This window comes from Mustelus asterias, chromosome 7, assembly GCF_964213995.1.
Source record: "Mustelus asterias chromosome 7, sMusAst1.hap1.1, whole genome shotgun sequence".
NCBI classification, from domain to species: Eukaryota; Metazoa; Chordata; class Chondrichthyes; order Carcharhiniformes; family Triakidae; genus Mustelus; species Mustelus asterias.
The window spans coordinates 138304045-138328030 of record NC_135807.1 but is presented as its reverse complement, the minus strand read 5'-3'; the positions used below and the strand labels follow the sequence as shown (position 1 = coordinate 138328030).

Below are 23986 nucleotides of genomic sequence, written 5' to 3'. Positions count from 1 at the left end.
GCTTCACCCTCTACCTTCCCCATTCAGGCTGTCAATGCCAACTACCATTCCAACGAATGAGGTGAACCTGAGAGTATACCTAACCCTTATTTAGTTCCTCCTGCCCATCTTCCTGCTGTGTAGGTCAGTACCTTTCCCAGTAATCTGGCAACTCAGCAGGGTGGTAGGTTTTAGTTATGAGCCAACCTCTTGACACATTGATGGATTGACTGATCACGCGTACTAGTAGTAAGCCAACTGCTGAGCTTACTTGGCATGCCTTCTGTGTTCAGCTGTTGATTCCAAGCCCATATTTTCCATCATCAAGACATAGAAACTTATGACTTTGGGGCAGGGGTAGGTCTTTCAGCCCTTTGAGCCTGCTCTGCCATTCAATAAGATCATGGCTGCTCTAGTTGTAAAAGTTAAGTAAAGTTTATTTATTAGTCACAAGTAGGCTTACGTTAACACTGCAATGAAGTTACTGTGAAAATCCCCTAGTCGCCACACTCTGACGCCTGTTTGGGTACACTGAAGGAGAATTTAGCATGGCTAATGCACCTAACCAGCATGTCTTTTGGACTGTGGAAGGAAACTGGAGCACCCGGAGCAAAGCCACACAGCCACGGGGAGAACGTGCAGACTCCATATAGACAATGACCCAAGCCGGGAATCGAACCCAGGTCCCTGGTGGTGTGAGGCAGCAGTACTAACCACTGTGCCACTGAGCCGCCCCTCAATTCCAATTTCCCTTCTGCCCCCTATAACCATGACTCTGTTGCCTATCAATAATTCTGCCGTGAATAAATTCAGTAACCAGCCTCCACTGCTCTCTGGGAAAAAGAATTCCATAGACTAACAATCCTCTGACAGAAAATAATTCCCCTGGTCTCCATCTTCCTTTTATTCTTAACCCGTGTTCCCTGGTTCTAATCTCCCCACAAGTGGAAATATCCTCCCAGTATGCATCCTCAGGACCTTGTACATTTCACTGCGGTCACCTTTCATACTTCTGAACTCCATTGGGTGTCGACCCAAACCTGCTCAACCTTTCTTCATAGGATAAGCCACTCATCCCAGGAATGAGTGGAGTAAATCTCTGTACCGCCTTTAACACAGTTCTGTCTTTTTTTTCAAATAAAGTGACCAAAACTATATACAGTATTCCAGGTGTGATCTCACCAATGCCCTACACAGCTGTAGTAAAACTTCCTTACTTTTATATTCCATTCCCCTTTGTAATAAATACCAACATTCCATTTGCCTGCCTAATCACTCGCTGTGTCTGCAGAATCTTTGTGATTCATGTACCAGGTCACCCAATTCCCTCTGTACCTCAAAAGTTCTGTAATCTCTCTCCATTTAAATAATATACTGCTTTTATATTCTTCCATACTAACACTACTAGCTGACCAGAGTGTCAAACCCAGTCCGAGTGCCAGTTTCAGATGGAAGTCTGAGGGGTGGTTTTGAAATAATACAAATAGCAGAAGTTCTGTGTCCAGGTGCTCCAGGCCAAGGGAAAAAAAAACAAAAGCTTTGCTATGGAGTAGTATCCAAATACCTTCTCCCTTCTCTGGGCTGGGAGCAATTTTTAAACTGGGAGTGAATAATGGTTCACCGAGTGGTTCAGATTTACAACATGCCGACGGAGCATAATGTTCTATCCATTATATACTTTGAAATGGCTCAGAATGCTACCTTGTTACACTGCCTCAAGTTTAACAAGAAGCACCTGGGCTTTGGCTGGGACATTGAACAGTGACTGTCAGGCTGCATGGTCGAGCAAATTCCCCTTTTCCGGGTCCGCTGACTGTTCCCACAGTGAGGAAGCTTGCACATCCCACTTCAGAACAGAGCTCTGATCTAAATCGGCGCACTCATTTCAGTTTGGCTCAATTACTGAATTAAGGGACACTTCAGGCAATTTGGAAAGATTTATTATATAAATGCAAGCTATTTTTGTACTGGATATTTGTATAAAAGTAGAACTACCTAGGACAGGGTTAGGCTGAAAACATGTAAATTGATCCTTTAAACCTCGTTCCATTTAATCCGTTTAGGGCCTGGCTGCATTTTGAACATTTCTCATAAATAAGAACATAAGAACATAAGAAATAGGAGCAGGAGTTGGCCATCTAGCCCCTCAGGCCTGCTCCGCCATTCAATAAGATCATGGCTGATCTGATAGTGGGTTCAGTTTCACTTACCCGCCCGCTCCCCATAACCCTTAATTCCCTTAATGGTTAAAAATCTATCTATCTGTGACTTAAACACATTTAACGAGGTAGCCTCTACTGCTTCATTGGGCAGAGAATTCCAAAGATTCACTACCCTCTGGGAGAAGAAGTTCCTCCTCAACTCTGTTCTAAATTGACTCCCCCGTATTTTGAGGCTATGCCCCCTAGTTATTGTTTCCATTGTAAGTGGAAATAACCTCGCTGCTTCTACCCTGTCTAGCCCCTTCATTATCTTATATGTCTCTATAAGATCTCCCCTCAACCTTCTAAACTCCAATGAGTACAGGTCCAGTCTACTCAATCTCTCCTCATAAGCTAACCCCCTCATCTCCGGAATCAACCTGGTGAACCTTCTCTGTACCCCCTCCAAAGCTAATATATCCTTTCTTAAATAAGGGGGCCAAAATTGTACACAGTACTCTAGGTGCAGCCTCACCAGTACCCTGTACAGTTGCAGCAAGACCTCCCTGCTTTTATACTCCATCCCTCTCGCGATAAAGGCCAACATTCCATTTGCCTTCTTGACCACCTGCTGCACCTGAAAACTGAGTTTTTGTGATTCATGCACGAGGACCCCCAGGTCCCTCTGCACAGTAGCATGTTGTAATTTTTCACCGTTTAAATAATAGTCCATTTTACTATTATTTCTTCCAAAGTGGATAACCTCACACTTACCAACGTTATACTCCATCCGCCAGATCCTTGCCCACTCACTTAGCCTATCCAAGTCTCTCTGCAGACTCTGTGTCCTCATAACTTTTATGATTCCAGTTTACCTGGTACGTTGTTCCAAATTATCACAGGAACAAAAGGAGGCCATTCGGCCCCTTGTGTCTGTGCTGGCCTTCCTGGCTGATTGGTACCTTGTTTCCAATTACCTGCCTTTTCTCGAAATCACTTCATATCCTTGCCCAACAACAACCCATCAATCTGAGACTTTAAGGTCCAGACGTCTTCCCAGCACCAATAGCCTTTCAGACTAGAGAGTTCCAGCCATCCAATTCCCTTAGTGTAAAGATGTGCTTTCTGATATCACTCCTAAAGAACACTTTGGAATTTTAAGATTTTGACCCCTGTTTGGCACGGTGGCAGTGGTTAGCACTGCTGCCTCTCAGCGCCAGGGACCCGGGTTCAATTCCGGCCTCAGTCACTGTGTGGAGTTTGCACATTCTCCCTTCTGTGCGTTCGGTGGATTGGGCATGCTAAATTGACCCGAGTGCCAGGGGATTAGCAGGGTAGATGTGTGGGGTTATGGGAATGGGGCCTGGGTGGGATTGTGGTCGGTGCAGGCTCGATGGGCCAAATGATCTCCTTCTGCACTGTCGGGGTTCGATGGGTTCTTGACTTCCCCATGAGGGGAACTAATTTCTCTGTATTTATCATACCTAATCCTTCCAACATATTTAGCACCTTCGTCACATAACCTCTGAATTTTATATGCTCCAGGGAATGCAAGTCAAATTTAATCAACCTTTCCCCATATTTAACCCTCTAAGTCCCAGTCTCACTCTGAGGAATCAGTGCTGGACCAAGCGGGAGCTTGTGAAAGATGTTCCAAAGATCTATCGAGGTTTTGTTTGGTAGGGTCTCTCTCCACAGATGCTGCCAGACCTACTGAGATTTTCCAGCGCTTTCTGTTTTTACTGTTAGGTATGGGTATGTTTTTGTCCACTCACCTGAAGAAGGGGCTCAGAGCCTCGAAAGCTTGTGTGGCTTTTGCTACCAAATAAACCTGTTGGACTTTAACCTGGTGTTAAACTTCTTACTATGTTTTTGTTAGACAGGGGCCTTGAGGGCTATGGAGCTACGGTGATAATCCAAATCACCCATTGCCTAATGAAATGGCAGAACAGACTTAAGGGGCCCTCTTATCGAACCATTAAATCCCTACAGTGCAGAAGGAGGCCATTCAGCCCATCGAGTCTGCACTGACCCTCCGAAGAGCAGCTTACCCAGGCCCACCCCTCTGTCCTATCCCCATAACCCCGTGCATTTACTATGGCTAATCTACCTGACCTGCACATCTTTGGACTGTGGGAGGAAACTGGAGCACCCGGAGGAAACCCACGCAGACACGGGGCGAACGTGCAGACTCCGCACAGACAGTGACCCAAGTCGGGAATCGAAGCCAGGTCCCTAGAGCTGTGAGGCAGCAGTGCTAACCACTGTGCTACCGTGCCGCCCTTAGGTAACAATTGCAAAATAAAGTCAGACATTTGACATTTCCTCAGCCTATTCCTTGTGTTCATTACAAGCGATTAGTGTTAGTTTCCCCAATTCAGACTGGGACTACTCTGCTCATTTCATCCCTGCGCTTGGCTGAAATGCCCAAACAAATGGAACAGACTCGGGTAAAGGCAATATACTGCAGATGCTGAAAATTTGAGATAAAAACAGAAAATGCTGGGAATACTGAGCAGGCACTCTGTGTGCAGTGAGAAACCGAGTTCATGTTTCAGCTCACTTACCTTTTTCCTCAAAGCAAATGAGTGGCTTGGCTGGAACCGTATCAGTGGGTCCATTTCAGCAGCAAGTTTAACCACTCCGACATGGGCAGAAGGTCAGGTATAATGGGGCTGGTTCATATTGAACCGCACTGATGTTCAGAACTATACTTGCTCATTCATTGCACAAAAGCCAGACAGCCTGCCTAATATTTCTGTGTCAGTGTAGTGTTGATGTGCTGCTTATCAGCACGTTTGAATCGCTCAAGAAAGTTTACAGGTGCAGAAAAATCTTAGTTAATAGCAAGGGGAAGTGGGGCTAGTGAAATTGCTGGCGTATTTTCAGCTAGATGCTCTTTCAGCCAGACTTCATAGAATCCCTACAGTGCAGAAGGAGGCCATTCAGCCCATCGAGCCGACACCAACAACAATCCCACCCAGGCCCTCTCCCCACGTATTTAGAACATAGAACAGTAGAGCGCAGAACAGGCCCTTCAGTCCACGATGTTGTGCCGAGCTTTATCTGAAACCAAGATCAAGCTATCCCACTCCCTATCATCCTGGTGCGCTCCATGTGCCTATCCAATAACCACTTAAATGTTCCTAAAGTGTCTGACTCCACTATCACTGCAGGCAGTCTATTCCACACCCCAACCACTCTCTGCGTAAAGAACCTACCTCTGATATCCTTCCTATATCTCCCACCACGAACCCTATAGTTATGCCCCCTTGTAATAGCTCCATCCACCCGAGGAAATAGTCTTTGAACGTTCACTCTATCTATCCCCTTCATCATTTTATAAACCTCTATTAAGCCTCCCCTCAGTCTCCTCCGCTCCAGAGAGAACAGCCCCAGCTCCCTCAACCTTTCCTCATAAGACCTACCCTCCAAACCAGGCAGCATCCTGGTAAATCTCCTCTGCACTCTTTCCAGCGCTTCCACATCCTTCTTATAGTGAGGTGACCAGAACTGCACACAATATTCCAAATGTGGTCTCACCAAGGTCCTGTACAGTTGCAGCATAACCCCATGGCTCTTAAACTCCAACCCCCTGTTAATAAAAGCTAACATACTATAGGCCTATTTACCCTGCTAGTCCCCACTCAAGCAGCAAGAGCTTGGGTATCTGAAAGAAAAACTGGAGTGTACCATTTCACAGCCCTAACCCCACACCCATTACAGCAATGAGCACGGCAATTTAGTTCACCCCTTCAATAGACTGCTTCCCATCCTAAACCTGGAAAGCAGTCTATTGAAGGGGTGAATTAAAGCAAGGTAAATAGTGGGATTACAGGGATAGGACCAGGGTGGGATTGTTGTCGGTGCAGGCTTGATGGGCCGAATGGCCTCCTTCTTCACTGTAGGGATTCTATGATTACCCCCTGACACGAAAGGGCAATTTATCACGGCCAAACCACCTAACCTGCATATCTTTCACTGTGGGAGGAAACTGGAGCACCCGGAGGAAACCGATGCAGACACGGGGAAAATGTGTAGACTCCACACAGACAGTGACCCAGGCCTGGAATTGAACCCGGATCCCTGGCGTTGTGAGGCAGCAGTGCTAACCACCGTGCTGCCCAAGCCGCCTCACTCTGCTGATTTGATATGCTATGTCTTACTGTAAGATTTTTAGCTGATGTTTCAGTATACAATAAAGAAACAAAACAGTGAAATGATGTACCTTCATTCGGAAATATAACAAATGTACATTTATGCACTCTAACTATCCGCAGCTTAGTTCCCCAACTGTACCAAATAGAATTTTACATGCTCTGCTTTTTAAAATGTTTTTTATTTTGTTCGGAAAACAAATTTGTTGGCTTTACTGCTTAAATAAAAGTCCGTCACAACCTATACTACTAGTGTTTTGCCTCTCTCACTCTCTCTCACTCTCCCTCACTCTCCCTCACACTCCCTCTCTCACTCTCCCTCACTCTCCCTCACTCTCCCTCACTCTCCCTCACTCTCCCTCACTTTCCTTCACTCTCCCTCACTCTCCCTCACTCTCCCTCACTCTCCCTCACTCTCCCTCACTCTCCCTCACTCTCCCTCACTCTCCCTCACTCTCCCTCACACTCCCTCACACTCCCTCACACTCCCTCTCTCACTCTCCCTCACTCTCCCTCACTCTCCCTCACTCTCCCTCACTCTCCCTCACTCTCCCTCACTCTCCCTCACTCTCCCTCACTCTCCCTCACTCTCTCTCACTCTCTCTCTCTCACTCTCTCATTCTCTTGCTCGCTCTCGCTCGCTCTCGCTCGCTCTCACTCTCACTCGCTCTCTCTCGCTCTCACTCGCTCTCACTCGCTCTCACTCGCTCTCACTCGCTCTCTCTCGCTCTCTCTCGCTCTCTCTCGCTCTCTCTCGCTGTCTCTCTCGCTCGCCCGCTCGCTCGCTCGCTCTCTCTCTCGCTCGCTCTCACTCTCACTCACTCTCATGCGCACACCAGCGCACATTTCGCACTCGCGCAATTGCACACACACTCTCTCACACGCACGTCCACGCCCACCCACACTCCCTTACCTGGCTTTTAATTCAAGGGGCCTGCAATGTAAAAGTAAAGAAGTGTTGCTGCAATTGTAGCAGTGAGGCCACATTTAGAATACTGCGGCGGCATGATGGTACAGTGGTTAACACTGCTGTCTCAAAGCACCAGGAACCCGGGTTTGATTCCTGGCTTGGGTTACTATCTGTGCGGAGTCTGCACGTTCTCCCTGTGTCTGCATGGGTTTCCTCAGTTGCTCCGGTTTCCTCCCATAGTCCAAAAGACGTGCTGGTTATGTGCATTGGCCATGCTAAACTCTCCCTCCGTGTACCCGAACAGGCACCGGAGTCTGGCGGCTCGGGGATTTTCACAGTAACTTAATTGCAGCGTTGACGTAAGCCTACTTGTGACACTAATAAATAAACTTTAAACTTGTGTATAATTCTGATCCCCTTATTTAAGGAAAGATATATTATCATTGTGGCAGTACAGAGGAGGTTTACTAGGATGATTTTGGGTGTGGAGAGACTGAGGAAAGATTAAACAGATTGGGTCTGTACTCCTTGGAATTCAGAAGAATGAGAGGTGATATGATTGAAGAATTTTCGGGGGTGAGACAGGGTAGATGTTGGGAGGATTATTGCACTCATGGGGGAGTCGCAGAATAAGGGGGTGCTCATTTAAGACGGATTTGAGGAAGAATTTCTTCTCTCAGAGAGCGGTGAATCTCTGGGATTCTTTCCTCCAGGAAGCTGTGGTGTCTGAGTCTTTGAACGTTTTCAAGGCTGAGATGGATAGGTTTTTAACCAGCAGGGGAGCTAAGGGATAAGGAGAGAAGGCAGGAAAGTGGACTTAGTTAGTGTCAGATCAGCCATGATTTTATTCAATGGCGGAGCAGGCTCAAAGGGTTGAATTGCCTTCTCCTGTTCCTATTTCTTACATGTCTTCCCTGCCTTCCAGTTCCCGGGACCTAGTGCCATCCAGCTCCCTGCAGTGCCTCCTCTGGCCACTGAAGCGTTGTTGCTGGAGAGCTGTCGGCCCATCTGATTGCCAGCAGCATTCCTGAGTGAGGGGCAGAAATCCTGTCTTAAACCAATCAACGTTCAGCAGAGTGTAATATGGCATCAGGGCTGCTGGAGTCGGTGAAGGCGTATTCTCTGCTGAACATTCAAGCCCATGTGATACAAAGTTCTGTCGCATCAGGAACAAGTGGAAAATCGAGTTGTAAACATAGCTTTAAATTGTACCCAAGGTCAAAATAACGCATTGTACCATGCCATTGTTATTTTGAAGTTACAAGGTTAAGGGTTAATTTTGTCCCAGTTTTCAAGGTAGTAGATAGTGAGAAAGTATTTCTGCTGCTTAGGGAGTCTAGGGCGAGAGGGAGAAGATTTAAAATTACAGTGAGACTTTTCAGGAATGAACTGTGGGAAACCTTCTGCACACACAGTGTGGTGGAAGTTTGAAACCCTCTTCCAGAAATGGCCTCCGAAGTTGGATGACTTGTTAATTCTGAATCTGAGGTTGATCAGTTTTTTGTTAACCAAAGGTATATGGAGTTAGTTGCAGGTCAGCAATGTTCTCATTCATGGAATGGCTGAATGTCCTTCTCCTGTTGCTGTGTTAGTTAATGCCTGGTTTGCAGAGAACAGATGGGATCATTTGTCACTAGTCATGCAAATACTTGGAGGTCCTTGTTGGTTGACCACCAGTGTATTGTAACAGCAGGGATGACGGATGTGCGAAAACTTACTCTTTATGGGTTACTCCATCCACAGCTGTGTCTGCACGAACTCCGCAAACAGTTTCCAGGCAGCCACCGTGTGAAGCGATTGACTGGTATGCGATTCGAATCCCTGGAAAGGTACTTGAGAACTTGCTCATTTTGCTGCTGTGGGGTAAGAGTAGGAAATATGAAAACATATGGAAGGTGCATACTTCATTTTCTAATTATTTTTGCATGCCTTGGCGTAAAATATTTTTTCCCACTGTTAAGATTGCTATTTCGTGGGTCCATAACTGTTTATAAACTCTTCGAAGAAGGTAATTGGCAAAGGAAATGAAAGGTGCTACACATTTGTCATCTAGTGTGGGTTTATCTCTTGACTTGTGATTGGAGACTGTCACTTGCTAACTAAGAACATTTGCTGCACTTGATCATGTAACAAGACAATTACGTGCTTTGTTCTTCCACAAGGTATGAAGATGCCAACAAGATGTATGATGCAATTTTGCAGGAAGATGCAACAAACACGGTCAGTACAAATGATTTTCAGTGCCTTTTGGGGGAAGGAGTCTCAACATTCTTAACAGCCAATGTCAGCAGCTGAATAGAGACTAAAAACACCTCTGGTACTAACTAATCCATATTGCATTTAAGCTGATGAGTTGTTGTTTGGAATAGTTTAGACTATTTGAAGTTCGACTTGGCCTTAATTAACCTCCTTGCATTTTTCTTTGGTCAGTTAGTGTCGGAAGTGTGAGCTATTCATGAGGCTTCTAGCCAATACCTGGCCCACCTGTCAATACCATTAATTGAGATACCTACAGTGGAAGTGTCTCACCTTCTGGGCTAAGGACACAGGGCAAGATTGATCTTTGATTAATTTGGAGGCTTTTGTGGAAACTGGCTCACAAGACAACTACTCCAAGGAAAACTAAGTACATTGTTTTTTTCGTTATTCTTAACATATGGCGCAAAGTCTATTCTTAACCACAACACCTTGGAAGTTAGGACTTTTGGTCTCCTGTTCACGTTGTGGCCGGGTCAAAGCTGCTGGAAAAATATGAAGATTCTGAATGCAGCATGAATAAGGAATTGTTTCTCCGACCCCACTCCATGAGGGATTGCAATAATCTAGGGTTGCTAATTCAAATAGTACTCGCATGATGCTGAGTCTCTTCAGTTGCCACCTTCAAGTGATTACTGTTCTGCTCACTGGGGCTAATTTGGGTAAGAGAATGTAGGGCAGTCATGTTGCTTGCAAGTGAGTGGTTCATTTGTTTTATTCGTCGTTTGAGCCTAATGATTGGTGAGGGGCAAGAAGGGATTGAACTTTGCATTCTCAGATTAGCTTGCTTACCTGTCGGGTTTGTGGAGTGTAGGCTGATTAAATAGATGCAAAGAGATTAAGAGATCAAACCAACTGCCAAATAAAACACACTACTTCAAAAGTGGCAAGAAATGCGTGTTATGGGCCAGGAATTATATGAAGACAGATTACGTCCTGGTATTCTTTCTGATCTGCAGTTGGGCAACGTATAGTAATGTGTCAGCTACCTTGTGGCTGCGCGGCAGACAAAATGCCCCCTTATTCATTCAGTCTTGTCATCTTAATCTGTGAAATCGCAGTCTGTTGTTTTTGTGGATTTCTTTGTACGCAGTTAAGTTCAGATTTGTTTAATAAATTATTGAGTGTTGAAAATTCTTCAGACGTTAGGTACCTGCTGGTAATCATTTCCATCAGGGCCATGAAGTCGTAATCGGAGAATAATATACTGCATGATTTTAAACAGAGACCCTTTACCTTGTTTGCTTTGGCATGGTGAGAAATTTGTAATGGTTTCTTCTGATGAGTCAGTTTGCCAGTACATGGTGTTGCCTCGGAATATTAAGTTTCCACGTTGGCAGCTGCTGCAAGGTAAACAGACAGATTTGAGGGGAAAAAAGTCTGTGCTTCAGGAAATGAGGAAAATGCCACTAATAAAAGCCATTTGCAAACTGCAATCCCTTGATTATGTTTTGGCAAGTCTTTTGCCAAAAAAGGAGTCCTTTCAATAAAAGGTCCAAAAGTTTACTCTGTGTCAGTGAGTGTGTTAGTGCATTTAGTTGTGTGTCTACTTCTTGGGATTCAGCACATTTTAATCTCACCAGACGTCAGTCGGGCCTGTTAGAAACTCTCAGTTGGTGCAAAATGTTATTTTTTAATCCAGTTTTATACTCAGCAACAGAGCCATTTTGCACAGGTTGATAATGAAGCCAGTATCCCGAGCCGGGGTGATGGCACTTCTTTCACTGAGAACTTTGAAGCATTGACCTCTTATTTAAGTAGCAAATCCTTAGCTAGTTTCAGCACTTAAATCGTCTTTCTTTGTGCCACTATAATGGTATAAATAAAAAGAGGATGCCATCATCAGAAACAGGCTACATTCCTATGGCTTAAAGTTAAAGTTTACAAGTCGACTCACATTCGCACTGCAATGAAAATCCCTTAGTCGCTATGATTAGCGCACTAAATAATGATGTCATAGAATCCCTACAATGCAGGAGGAGGCCTGGGTGGGATTTTGGCCGGTGCAGACTCAATGGGTCCATCGAGCCCACACCGACCACAATCCCACCCTGGCCCTATGCCCACAACCCCATAGATTGACCCTGATAATCCCCCTGACACTAAGGGACAATTTAGCATGGCCAATCCACCTAATCCGCACATCTTTGGACTGTGGGAGGAAACTGGAGCACCCGGAGGAAACCCACGCAGACACGGGGAGAACGTGCAAACTCCACACAGACAGTGACCCAAGCCCGGAATCGAACCCAGGTCTGGAGTCGAAACGTCAGCTCTTTTCTCTCCAGGTCCCTGGCGCTACGAGGCAGCAGCGCTAGCCACTGTGCCGCCCCCGTGTAAGACATGGAACAAGTTAGAAAAACAGAAAATGCTGGAAATACTCTGGGTCTGGAGAACGAAACTTCGGTAACAGGCAGGATTTTTCCATAAGTGTCAGGCTCGGACCGAAAACTGGCGTTTACCTTCCCAGATACATGGCCGAATTATCAGACAAACCTTCAACCACTCTGATAAACAAAACCCTGGGGCCTAATAGAGGTGGCAAGGTCAGCTACACAGACCAAAAGAGAAAATGCTGGAAAATCTCAGCAGGTCTGGCAGCATCTGTAAGGAGAGAAAAGAGCTGACGTTTCGACTCCAGATGAGAAAGCTTTGACAAAGGGTCATCTGGACTCAAAACATCAGCTCTTTTCTCTCCTTACAGATGCTGCCAGACCTGCTGAGACTTTCCAGCATTTTCTCTTTTGGTTTCAGATTCCAGCATCTGCAGTAATTTGTTTTTATCCAGCTCCACAGACATTGGGATGACACCCAATGGTCCAATCAGCAGTGTGTCAAAATTTCACCCTGCACCACTCCCCCACCACAGAGGTATAGGGTATCAGGGGCTCCCCACAACACAATCATCAGGGTCTCTTCCCCCCTCTGGCATAATCATGGGGGACTCTCTTCCTGGAACAATCATCCCCGCCACCAGATGGACAACAACCACCGCATTAGTATCACCGGTGCTGCCCCCCGTCCTTCCAAATGGCCACTCACTTCCCAATTTCACTCCCTTCAAAGGCCTCGATGCCCTTTCCCTCTCCCACCCTCCACACATAGTGGGAGCCCCCCACCGTCCCCAGTTGGGCTCCCCAGTGGGCCTGTCCCTGGCATTTCCCCCGACAGCCTGGCTGTGCCAGTGGGCAGTGCCAACCCGTACCAGAGCCATGCCCTTCTCCCCCTGGGGCTATACTTTTGCACCCCAGAGGAACCCCCTCAACTGATTTACCCCTTTATATACCTGTTGTAAAGCTTACTGACATGATGGTATGAATATTAAGTGAGGGGGTCATGTGAAAGGAGGCTTGTTAATTATCTTAACATTTATTTAAATTTATTGTATTGAGGTTCTTGCCTTTTGTAGGCAGGAACCTGGTTATGACATTGGGAATGAACGTGGAAAATTGGGAAACATTATCTCGCTGTCGAGAATTGCACCTTCATATCCCAGTTTACCAGATATACCAGATTTTAAGCAAGTGAAAAGGTGGAGGATGGGGAAAAAGGACAAAAGGGAAAAGATTTACTAGGATGCGACCGGGACTTGATGGTTTGAGTTATAAGGAGAGGCTGGATAGACTGGGACTTTTTTCTTTGGAGCGTAGGAGGCTTAGGGGTGATTTTATAGAGGTCTATAAAATAATGAGCATAGATCAACTAGATAGTCAATATCTTTTACCAAAGGTAGGGGAGTCTAAAACTAGAGGGCATAGGTTTAAGGTGAGAGGGGCAATTTTTTTCACGCAGAGGCTGGTGAGTGTCTGGAACAAGCTGCCAGAGGTAGCAGTAGAGGCGGGTACAATTTTGTCTTTTAAAAAGCATTTAGACAGTTACATGGGTAAGATGGGTATAGAGGGATATGGGCCAAATGCGGGCTATTGGGACTAGCTAAGGGGTTTTTAAAAAAAGGGGCAAGTTGGGCCAAAGGGCCTGTTTCCATGCTGTAAACCTCTATGACTCTATTGCCGTTCTCATTGACAGCAAACGTGGGAGCAAAATTACCCCCAATATTTCAGGTCAGTGAGTTTTCATCAGAACTGGGTCATTTTCGAGATATACCAGTTTTTAAGCAAGTGAAAAGGTGGAGGATGGGGAAAAAGGACACAGGGGAATGTCTGTGATAAGGTGGAAGGCTGGCAAGGGTTGGTGATGCAAAGTCAAAGGCTGTGGTAATGGGAGCAAAGTCCATTGGAACATGTTGTTATAAATGTAGCTCGTTTGTGAGAAATAGTTGACTTAGAACTGACCGTTGTCAAAGCTCTTAAATAAGGTGACCGATACTATACACAATACTCCAAATGTGGTCTAACTAGTGCCCTGTGCAACTGAAACAGAACCTCCCTACTTTTGCAATCAATTCCCCTCACAATAAATGATAACACTCTATTAGCTTTTCTAATTACTTGCTGTACTTACATCCTAGCATTTTGTGATTCGTACTCTAAGACACCCAGATCCCTCTGCATCTCAGAGCTCTGCAATCTTCTTATTTAATCTTCCTGCCAAAATGGGCAGTTTTACATTTTCCCACATTATACTCAGTTTGTCAGATCTTTGCCCACTCACTTAACCTGTCTTAGAATCACAGAAGCCCAACAGTGCAGAAGGAAGCCATTCGGCCCATCGAGTCTGCACCGACAACAATCCCACCCCAGACCCTATCCCCACAACCCCACACATTTACCCCTATTTTCTATCTAACCGTATACATCCTGGGACACTAAGGAGCAATTTAGCATGGCCAATCAACCTAACCTGCACATCTTTGGAGTGTGGGGGGAAACCCGAGCACCCGGAGAAAACCCACGCTTTTTATAGCATTCTTATGTCCTCTACATAACTTACTTTCTTATCCATCTCTGTGTCATGAAAAAATTTGGCAACAATCCCTTCATCCAAAGCATTTATATAAATTATTAGAAGTTGAGACTCCAGCATTGATCTCTGTTGCATGTCTCTCATCACATCTCACCAACCTGAAAAGGACCCATTTATGCTTGCTCCTTGCTGCCTGGTAGCCAGCCGATCTTCTATCCCCACATGTTACTCCCTACCCCATGAGTTTTTATTGTTAAAGTGACTGTCAAATGCCACTTATAGTAAGTTGGTGTATCACAAAGTTTTTACTGGGATTTTGGGGATTTAATTCCACAACTTGTCCATTGTTTTGTGAAAATTATAACTGAACAAGCTTAGCCAATGTATATATCCCAGATATTTAAATTTTACTCTGATTTCGGCAGTGGTGTACAAAAAGTGCAAGTTTAAGGCAGATTTCTGATACGTTGCAGTACTGAGGAAGTGATGTGAAGTTTGGCTGCATTCAATCCTCATTCTATAGCCCAGTTTCCCTTTGTCCTAACTGTCCACACATGACACCACAGGAGACCAACTGCTATTTGAAAAAAATCTAACAGCACCAAAGCCTTGGATGAAAATGTAGATTTCTTTAAAATTGACGAAAAGCATTGGTTTCTTACTCGGGTACCGTTTCTACAGGGACTGGTCAGCTGTCCTGCTGGTTATTAGACCACACAATCATGTCCACAGTGTCCTGGGAGCACCTTTCCAGCTGGGGGTTGCAACACACTCTCCTTCCTGAACCAATTGTACACCCTACGACTGACCAAATGGGTTGCAGTGGTCTTTTCTGATCGTGTACATTTTTAATGCCCTACCAGCAGCCTATCAGCAGTTCAGCTTTACTCGTGCACAGCAGGACTTTGATGTGGAGATGCCAGCGTTGGACTGGGGTAGGCGCAGTAAGTAGTCTCACAACACCAGGTTAAAGTCCAACAGGTTTATTTGGTAGCACGAGCTTTCGGAGCACCACTCCGAAAGCTCACACTACCAAATAAATCTGTTGGACTTTAACCTGGTATTGCGAGCAGGACTTTAGCCTTTGTTGGTCCCTGGTTCACCTACTCTGGCTAAACTTGCTGAACCACTGGGGGAACCTGTGAAGATGATGAATGTACCTTTGAATGGCGAATGTGACAGGTCCAGATAATGTGGAAGATAATTATCAATCATTCCTTCACTAGAAATGTATTTTCAATAACTTGCATTGTAAAATATGTTTTGCAATATTGAAAAATTAATAAAAGACACATGTTTTACCTTGGCAAATATATTCATCTCTGTTACACTGTGAAATGGAATGAGATGTTAAAACTGATAACATTTGTTATATTAAATGGGTATTTGCAGTATTTTATAAATTAATATTTGTCTAGACTTCTCGGAATAAAAACGCAGTGGGCACATCTCCACAGAAAAATACAGCCGTTGTGTTTTTCTCCAAATAGCTAAAATACCAACAATCTGTGGGGGATAGAAAGTTCTTAAAGTGTGAAGAGTTGGGTTTTAAGTTTGTCGTAGTGGTCGTTTGCAAACTGCAGGAATTTTTGGCTCGCTGGTAAACGTCGAGGATGCCAGCTTCAAGATGTATAAAGGTAGGTAGCATTGCTGGGGAAACAGCTTGATACCTCACTAAGGGCAGTGCAAGTGAATGTTGTCTTGCTTGGTAACTTGAGTCTGATCTGTTGTGTGGGCAGGAGAGGCTTCTGTCAGAACACTCAAGTGTTTCTTGGGCTCATTTTGACTTATTTCTGCATATCTGAAGTTGGATCTTGCTTTGCTAAATTGCTATTTAACAGTGTTTTAGCGCTCATTTTGTCCTGCTTCACATGACTGAAATGCGCCCTTGTGTGAAGAAGTACTCCTTTGAAAGTGCCACGAATTAACTGTGTTCCAGTCCAAACAGGATGAGTTGGCACTAGATGGATAAATGCTTTCAAATGCAGTAAATTATGTTCTCCTTTCAGGGGGAAGACACACTTTCCCTTCCTCACTTAATTAGACATCTTTCATTTGCACTGTTTAGCTTTGAGCCCATGGGTTTCTGAGTGTTGCCATAGTCATTTCTCAGTTACCCTGCAACAAGGCCTGCTTCATGTGCATGGCAAGGGATTGCCTTGGACCATTTTACATTGAAAATTTGCAACCCAGGAACTAGCTAATTGGTGGTGCTTTCATTCATTCATAGGATGCTGGCATCACTGGCCAGACCAGCATTTATTACCCATGTCTAGTTGCCCTCAGGAAGCTGGTGACAAGCTGCTGGCTTGATAACAGAGTGGCATGTAGACTATTTCAGAGTAGTTTGGAGCCAGCAACATTGCAATGGCTCTGGCATGTAGGCCAGACTGGGTAAGAGTGGCAGATTTCCTTCCCCCTAAGGCACTAGTGAACCAGATGGCTCTTTACAACAATCTAGTAGTTATGTGGTCACCATTAGGACGAGCTTTTCATTCCAGATTTAATAAATTCGCTACATTTAAATTTCCTTGATGTAGTAAGATTTGAAGTCCTGTTCCTGAATTTTTAGTTCAGCCATCTAAATTACTTGTCTAGTAACTGGAAATAGCTCGCTGCATTAGGCTTTGAACAGGGGATTTTTTAATCAGAAATTGAGTGTTTGACTGCTACTAAACTGTTGCTAATGATGTGTTCATGGAGAAGGGAGGTGCCTTATCCATCATGTGTGAGAAGAAACTTTTAATATTTCCTCATTGTAGATACTGACAGTTGTAGATTTATTTTCTTATTCAACTTTTCACTATATAATAATATATGTGATAAATCAAATTTGGTGCGGGTGGAATTCAGGTCTAACATGCTGCTTATGAAGTGCTCCATTGTGAACCCCTGACTCTAAAATCAGTAGGATTACATTGGACTCTGGTGAATCTCCATGAGGTGACAGATGGAGACTGTTCTGTGTGTCCGTGTGTGTATGTGTCCATGTGTCCCCCCAACCACACGCCATCTGCCAAACAAGTAGTTACCGTCCACTGAAGTGGAGGGGGTTAGTATAGACCAGGAGTGGTGAGGCTGAACCAATATTCATCCCTGGTCCAAATCTGTCATCAGTGGCATGTCAACAAGCAAGCCTCCACCCGAGTTCCATCTGGATTATGATCCATCCCCCAAAGCAGTATGTCAGTCAGCGGTCTGCTGGCACAGGCAACAATCGCCAGGCTTCCCACAACCTGTGCCACTTAGTGAAGTGCACTCATTTCTGCAATCCTCAGTGTAATGTACCCGGTTGTATTACATACCATGGATGTAATGCTTGTCAATATGTTGTAACCAAAGGACAATCCTACTACAATAAAGAGTAGAAATATTCCAGTTTATTTACACTCTGCTGAGGATTGAGCTTCTATCATTTTGCCTGTACTGTTGCCATTTTGACATTTTTGTAATCTGACTAATTGTGATGGGGAAGAGAGAAGAAATTCATTAGAGAATTGGCACATCACAAATAAGGATTTTTCTTGTGGCTCAAGTACAGTGAATTTGTGAGGAAACATGTTGCTATGAGGCCGGGGAACAGCCTGACTATAATGTCTCCTTCATTTCTCCCCCCAGCCCCTTCCCAAAGTTAATTCTCAGAAGTCTCTTTAGGATGCATTCATAGTGCCAGTTTTTGCATTGATGCAGATCGGTTTTCGATGTGAGGCAGTGCCAAAGGAGTAATGTAGCTCCGAGTACTGGCAGTGCCCTTTGAAACCCTGGTTCCACGACTCTCCGGGGAGGCACTTTACAAAGGAAACATTTGCATTTATAGAATTGGGTGCAAGTCCAGCCAGGTTCTGGGAAGGACGTGAAAAGGAAGCAAGTGAAATGATCTGAGGTAGATTATATATGTGTGAACCTATAAAGTAGTAAATAGCATGGAGGGCAAAGATTTGGAAAATAACTCAAATTTCACCACAGGCATAGGACAAGGGGGCATAAGTTTAAATGTATCAAAACTGCAACGTGGAAACTGGTCATGTTGGTGTTTATCCTCACCACGACTAATACTCCTAATACTGTATGCCTGGCTTGTTCCCATGTCCTTTAATCCCCCTTTCCTACAACCACTAGTCTGACCAATTCTTGTGTCTCTGCTCCAGTAGTGTATTACATGGTTCAAATTAGAAAAAGACACATTGAGGACTTGTGTGGGAAAATCCTGAACACAAAGTGCTCAGCACATAGGCTCGACTGGTGAGTGGCACATATCCGGGAGCTGTTTAAGAAGCAATTTAGATGCCATGATCCTGGGATACGCGAGGGGAAACATCGGATTTTTCTGGACAACAGGAGCGAAAAGGTCCAAAATGGCCTTCCTCACCTGAAATTTTAAAATGCAACATGTAGAACCTTAAACAAAAAGAGATTTACTGTAAAAGAAGGAATTGAAAGCTTGGCCTATCCGTATATAAATAGATCTCTGATTTAGGGAAAGGTAACTTCAGAGGATTAATTCTGAAGGCAGATATTTATGAAAACAATTGTTACACAAGTGTGTATCATGTCAAAACTATCATGCATTGTTGTTTTGAATCGGAACAATGAGGTTATCGCTTTTCATGGATTAATATGCATTTACACAAAATTGGTGGATTTGTTTTATTCATTTGTTTATGGGATGTGGGTGTCGCTGGCTAGATCATTCAGTAGGTGGTGGTGAGCTGCTTTCATGAACCGCTGCAGTTCCTGAGGTGTAGGTACACCCACAGTGCTGTAAAGGAGGAAGTTCCAGGATTTTGACCCAGCGACAGTGAAGGAACGGCGATATATTTCCAAGTCAGGATGGTGAGTGACTTGGAGGGGAACCTCCAGGTGATGGTGTTCCCCAGGTATCTGCTGCTCTTGTCCTTCTAGATGGTAGTGGTCATGGGTTTGGAAAGTGCTTTGAAGGAATCTTGGTGAGTTCCTGCAGTGTATCTTGTAGATGGTGTACACACAGCTGCCACTCGACGTCGATGGTGAAAGAAGTGGATGTTTGTGGAAGGGGTAGCAATCAAGCGGGTTGCTCTGTCCTGGATGGTATTGAGCTTGTGTGTTGTTGGAGCTGCACTCACCCAGGCAACTGGAGAGTATTCCATTACACTGCTGACTCGTGCCTTGTAGATGGTGGACTGGGTTTGGGGAGTCAGGAGTTGAGTTCTCACCACAGAATTCCTAGCTCTGGTAGCCACAGTATTTAATTGACTAGTCCAGTTCAGTTTCTGGCTAATGATAATGTTTTCGTGCGGAATTCAGCAATGGCAATGCTATTGGATGTCGAGGTGCTGGTATTTGATGTGCACTTCTGTAACACTTATTGCTTTGTTAACATTCCATTGTTTAAAAAAGAATTATCTTCTGACTCGCTATGAACAGTGCTATGGGAAAGGTGCCAGAATGAGAATAAAGTGGCATATAGGTTTACGTTTCCTGCCAATCAGATTATACTATTTGACACATTATTGTGACATTTATTCTGATCCAAATTTCTTCCAGCTAAATGCCGTCCACACACATTTCTTCAATTTTTTAAACAAAAGGTGAGCAAAGAAGCTCTTTGTGCTGTAGAAAATCTCTGACACCAACAGAAACTCCTTAAGTTGAGCCTGAGGTTTTTGTAGCCTTTGACTTATAAAATGCTTGGTTGTTTAAAACAAAAACAGAAAGAAAGCTGAATATTTAATTCGAAGTGTTTTATTCTTGGTGTCAAGAGCAGTCAAAGTCAGAAGTGACCTGACTTGGAATGGTTACCTCAGCAAACGAGTATGCTTTACCCTAATGGGAGTACAATTAGAATGCAGAATAAAACTGTCTCAAATTAACAGCAGAATATATATGGTTGATTAATTTTTTTAAATGTAATTTCTGTTTGTTAAAGCAGCCAGGCATTAATTTACTGTTCCTTCCCCCTTCCCCAGTCAGTCTGCTCAGAGTCGAGCATGAGTTCTTACATTCCCCCTCTGGGTAGAGGATGAAGACAATATCTTGTACATTCAGCGGTCATGTACAGCATGGTGTGTGTAATGAAACTTTAATGAATGTCAGATTTCAAAACGCACAAAATAACATGTAAGTTCATAAATAAACAAGTAGCGAGCAGGAATGAAAACTACCAATCACAAAGTACAGAAAAAAAATGAATCGGGCGGCACGGTAGCACAGTGGTTACCACTGCTGCTTCACAGCTCCAGGGACCTGGGTTCGATTCCCGGCTTGGGTCACTGTCTGTGTGGAGTTTGCACATTCTCCTCGTGTCTGCGTGGGTTTCCTCCGGGTGCTCCGGTTTCCTCCCACAGACCAAAGATGTGCGGGTTAGGTTGATTGGCCATGCTAAAAAATTGCCCCTTAGTGTCCTGGGATGCGTAGATTAGAGGGATTAGCAGGTAAAATATGTAGGGATATGGGGGTAGGGCCTGGGTGGGATTGTGGTCGGTGCAGACTTGATGGGCCGAATGGCCCTTTCTGTACTGTAGGGTTTCTATGATTTCTATGAATCAGCGTTTGGCAACAGCTACAAATTTTCTGCTCGAGTGGAAACCATTCAAATCCTTGCAGATTGTTTCTCAAGAATGCCACCTTGCTAACATTGCGTAACACACAAAGATTGGGAACAAAGTTTAGAATTTTTAAAGGAAATTTTAAATGTTTAATATTTTCTATTGGAGGTGCTTGGCCCTTGAGTTTTGGGCATCCCAACCAATCATTCTGAGAAAAAGATACCCACAAAGCACAGTGGTTAGCATTGATGCCTCACAGCGCCAGGGACCCGGGTTCGATTCCCGGCTTGGGTCACTGTCTGTGTGGAGTCTGCACATTCTCCCCGTGTCTGCGTGGGTTTCCTCCGGGTACTCCAGTTTCCTCCCTCAGTCTGAAAGATGTGCTGGTTAGGTGCATTGACCCGAACAGGCACCGGAGTGTGGTGACAAGGGGATTTTCACAGTAACTTCAGTGCAGTGTTAATGTAAGCCTAATTGTGACTAATAAATAAAACTTAACATAAAAGCGAGATGGTTGTAATTTCCAGTGTCCTTGGGTACTAGTCTTTACTGGCCATTCCTGCAGCATGTAGGGACTTGCTATTAATAAGCCCTGCCCCTTTAAATTTCCCCAAACAATTTTGGAATGTTTTTTGAACCTGCTTTTTGTATAAGGCGTCAGATAGCACAAACTTAATTTAGCCCTTGCTAGAATGAGTGAGATTCGAACAGCTTGAGCAGCTCACCCGAAACTGCTCACAGAAATGGTGAGCTACGGTCATGAGTAACTTGCTGATTTCTTGCGTTTGTTCCTACAAGCTTGAGGGAGGCCTATTTAGTACCAACATTTAAAAAGAGCACAAAGTGAAAAGCAGGAAACTATAGCCCCATGAGTTTGACTTTGATTGTGGGCAAGTTTCTTCCAGAGATCAGTGGAAATGTGTTCAGTGGCTAGCTTGAAAGAGGAGGATTGTGAGGGTATCTCAGGGTAATCAGAGGAACGACTCTCGAGTGTACAGGGGGCACGTTTCACCGAGAGCTATTGGCCTGCGGTGAGGTTGCTGGCTGGCACTGTGAGTGTATCCTCATGCTCTAGCCAAGGCGGCTGGATCACCAAGCGTTGTCACCTATCAATGTTGGTTCCTGAACTGTGATTGTTTGTTTAGCGAGTGGGGTTGTGTAAGGTAGTTGATGTAAGCTGCACCATGTCAGGAATGGACAGACTGAGTAAACCAATCGTTGCTCCCCTGTTTTTCTCAAGGACATCTGGTGACAGGCGATGGGTACCAGCTTTGCCACTGACGCCCACAAACAAAGGATGATTTTTTTAAAAATAGTCTTCGAAAATCAGAACTATTGGTTAATACTTGTGGGCAAAATGATTGTCTATTCAAAGAAATGCACCTCTTTGTTTAAGACCTGCTGAGGAATTTTTCTGACCCGTACAATTGGATAATAGTCTACAATCATAAAAACCTATTCAGTTTTTTGAGCTGAGTCTAGAGATGTTGTGACCAGGAATGTTGCTGCCTGTATGGATGTAATTAATTGAAAGCACAAACGGGCATTCCTCTCTATATATTACCACAAGTTGAATTAAAGTGTGAAAGTCCCCTAATTACAAATCAGTCTGAATGCAAAAATTCCAAGAGCTACATAGGAAGGGCTTTTGGACAATTTGTTCCTGTTGTTTCGGAACCCTTTTAGATAACTTGTGTCTGAACTTTCTAAGCTTGTCATTCTCTTATCACTCTCAGATTTCAGGGTGGTTACTGCATTTCCTGTATCTCATTTACAGGACAGCCGTCCCCCACCTTGGAGTTTTAGAGTTGCCACTTAACTCGGAGATGAAAACATTTGTGTAGGTTTTACATAGGCAAACAAAGCCAAGCAGATTTTTTAAGCACAGTTCAGAACACTTGCGGCCAAGGAAACAGCTGTTTGTGTGGACGTAACACACTCAACATAAACTAGGATGGAAGGGATTGTGCTTGTTTAATGGAAGAATGGGACACAATTGAGGTAATTCGGGTTATATCTGTCTGAGTAAGTCTGAACTCCTGTGAGGACAAAGAAAGTGTTAGCTTGATTTGCTGAGGCCCTGAGCTCTTGACTCACTAGGAGAAGATATGGCAGCAGCAACATATTAAGAATGCTTAATGAAACCTACAAATCTTTTTCTCATACAACAGCTTTATTACATAAGTCATTTAAATGCCACGACAGACAATACTTGTTCCTTCTGTGATATATTTTACAATAGAACTTGGAAGAATCCTGAGATAATTTTAAACACACAAAGGTGCCATGATGGCCATTGTTGGAGAGAAAGCAAGCATGCAATTGACCTTATAAATGTCAGTTGTGTGGGAAAGGATTAGCGGTTTAAGTAAGCTTTATTAGTTCTTTTCTTCAAATATAACCTAAAAATGCAAAGTTACGGTACTGTAGATTCGGCTTATACTCAAAAGAGGAAGGAAAGCCTCGGGTTTAGGCCGGACTGGAGTACTTCTTGCAGAAAATAGTTGTACAGAAATATAATACTTTAAACAAGCAGTGTGCGCTGCAAAGGATTGAGTTCCAGACTCCCAAGTGGTCCAGGAGACATTCTGGAGGTGTGGGACCCCCAGAAGCTCCACTGCTAGTTGGGGAACTTGCATTTGTTCTTGGGTTAGCCCAACAGGGAGACACAGCATCATAGAATTTGACCCAAAAACTAAAATGGGCATTTTTACAAAGATGTCATTACCTGGAAATGTTATGGGATATAATACGGTATACATTTCCTCTTCCTCCCACTTCCTTCAAATGTTGCCTCATCAAGTTAATCAAGAGGTTTCATTTCTCCATACTTATCCTGCTCCATATCATGCAGCCTCACTCTAAGGTCTTGTTCCATGGATGCTCCCTCAACCTAGGGTTTAACACCGTGGTGTTGCTCCACAGTAGGATCTTGTTCTTCACGTATTTCCTCATCATGACGTCTACTTGCATGGGTGCTGCCTCGTCCTAGGGTCTAACACAATGGGTGCTGCCTCGTCCTAGGGTCTAACACAATGGGTGCTGCCTCATCCTAGGGTCTAACACAATGGGTGCTGCTTCATCCTAGGGTCTTGTTCAGTGTGTTCTGGCAGGTTTATGATTCCTTGACCAAATACCAGTCTTGTATGAACCAGT

At 44.3% G+C, this 23986-nt stretch overlaps 1 protein-coding gene across 2 annotated transcripts in view; it reads left to right on the top strand.

Annotated features, from left to right (window-relative positions):
- emc2 (ER membrane protein complex subunit 2) overlaps positions 1–23986 on the top strand; it is a 105974-nt gene that overhangs the window by 38484 nt on the left and 43504 nt on the right. For both annotated transcript variants that reach the window (XM_078216921.1, XM_078216922.1), the window contains exons 4-5: positions 8931–9016; positions 9350–9407. In XM_078216921.1, the coding sequence (XP_078073047.1) occupies positions 8931–9016; positions 9350–9407 (144 nt within the window). The remainder of the gene's footprint in view (positions 1–8930; positions 9017–9349; positions 9408–23986) is intronic.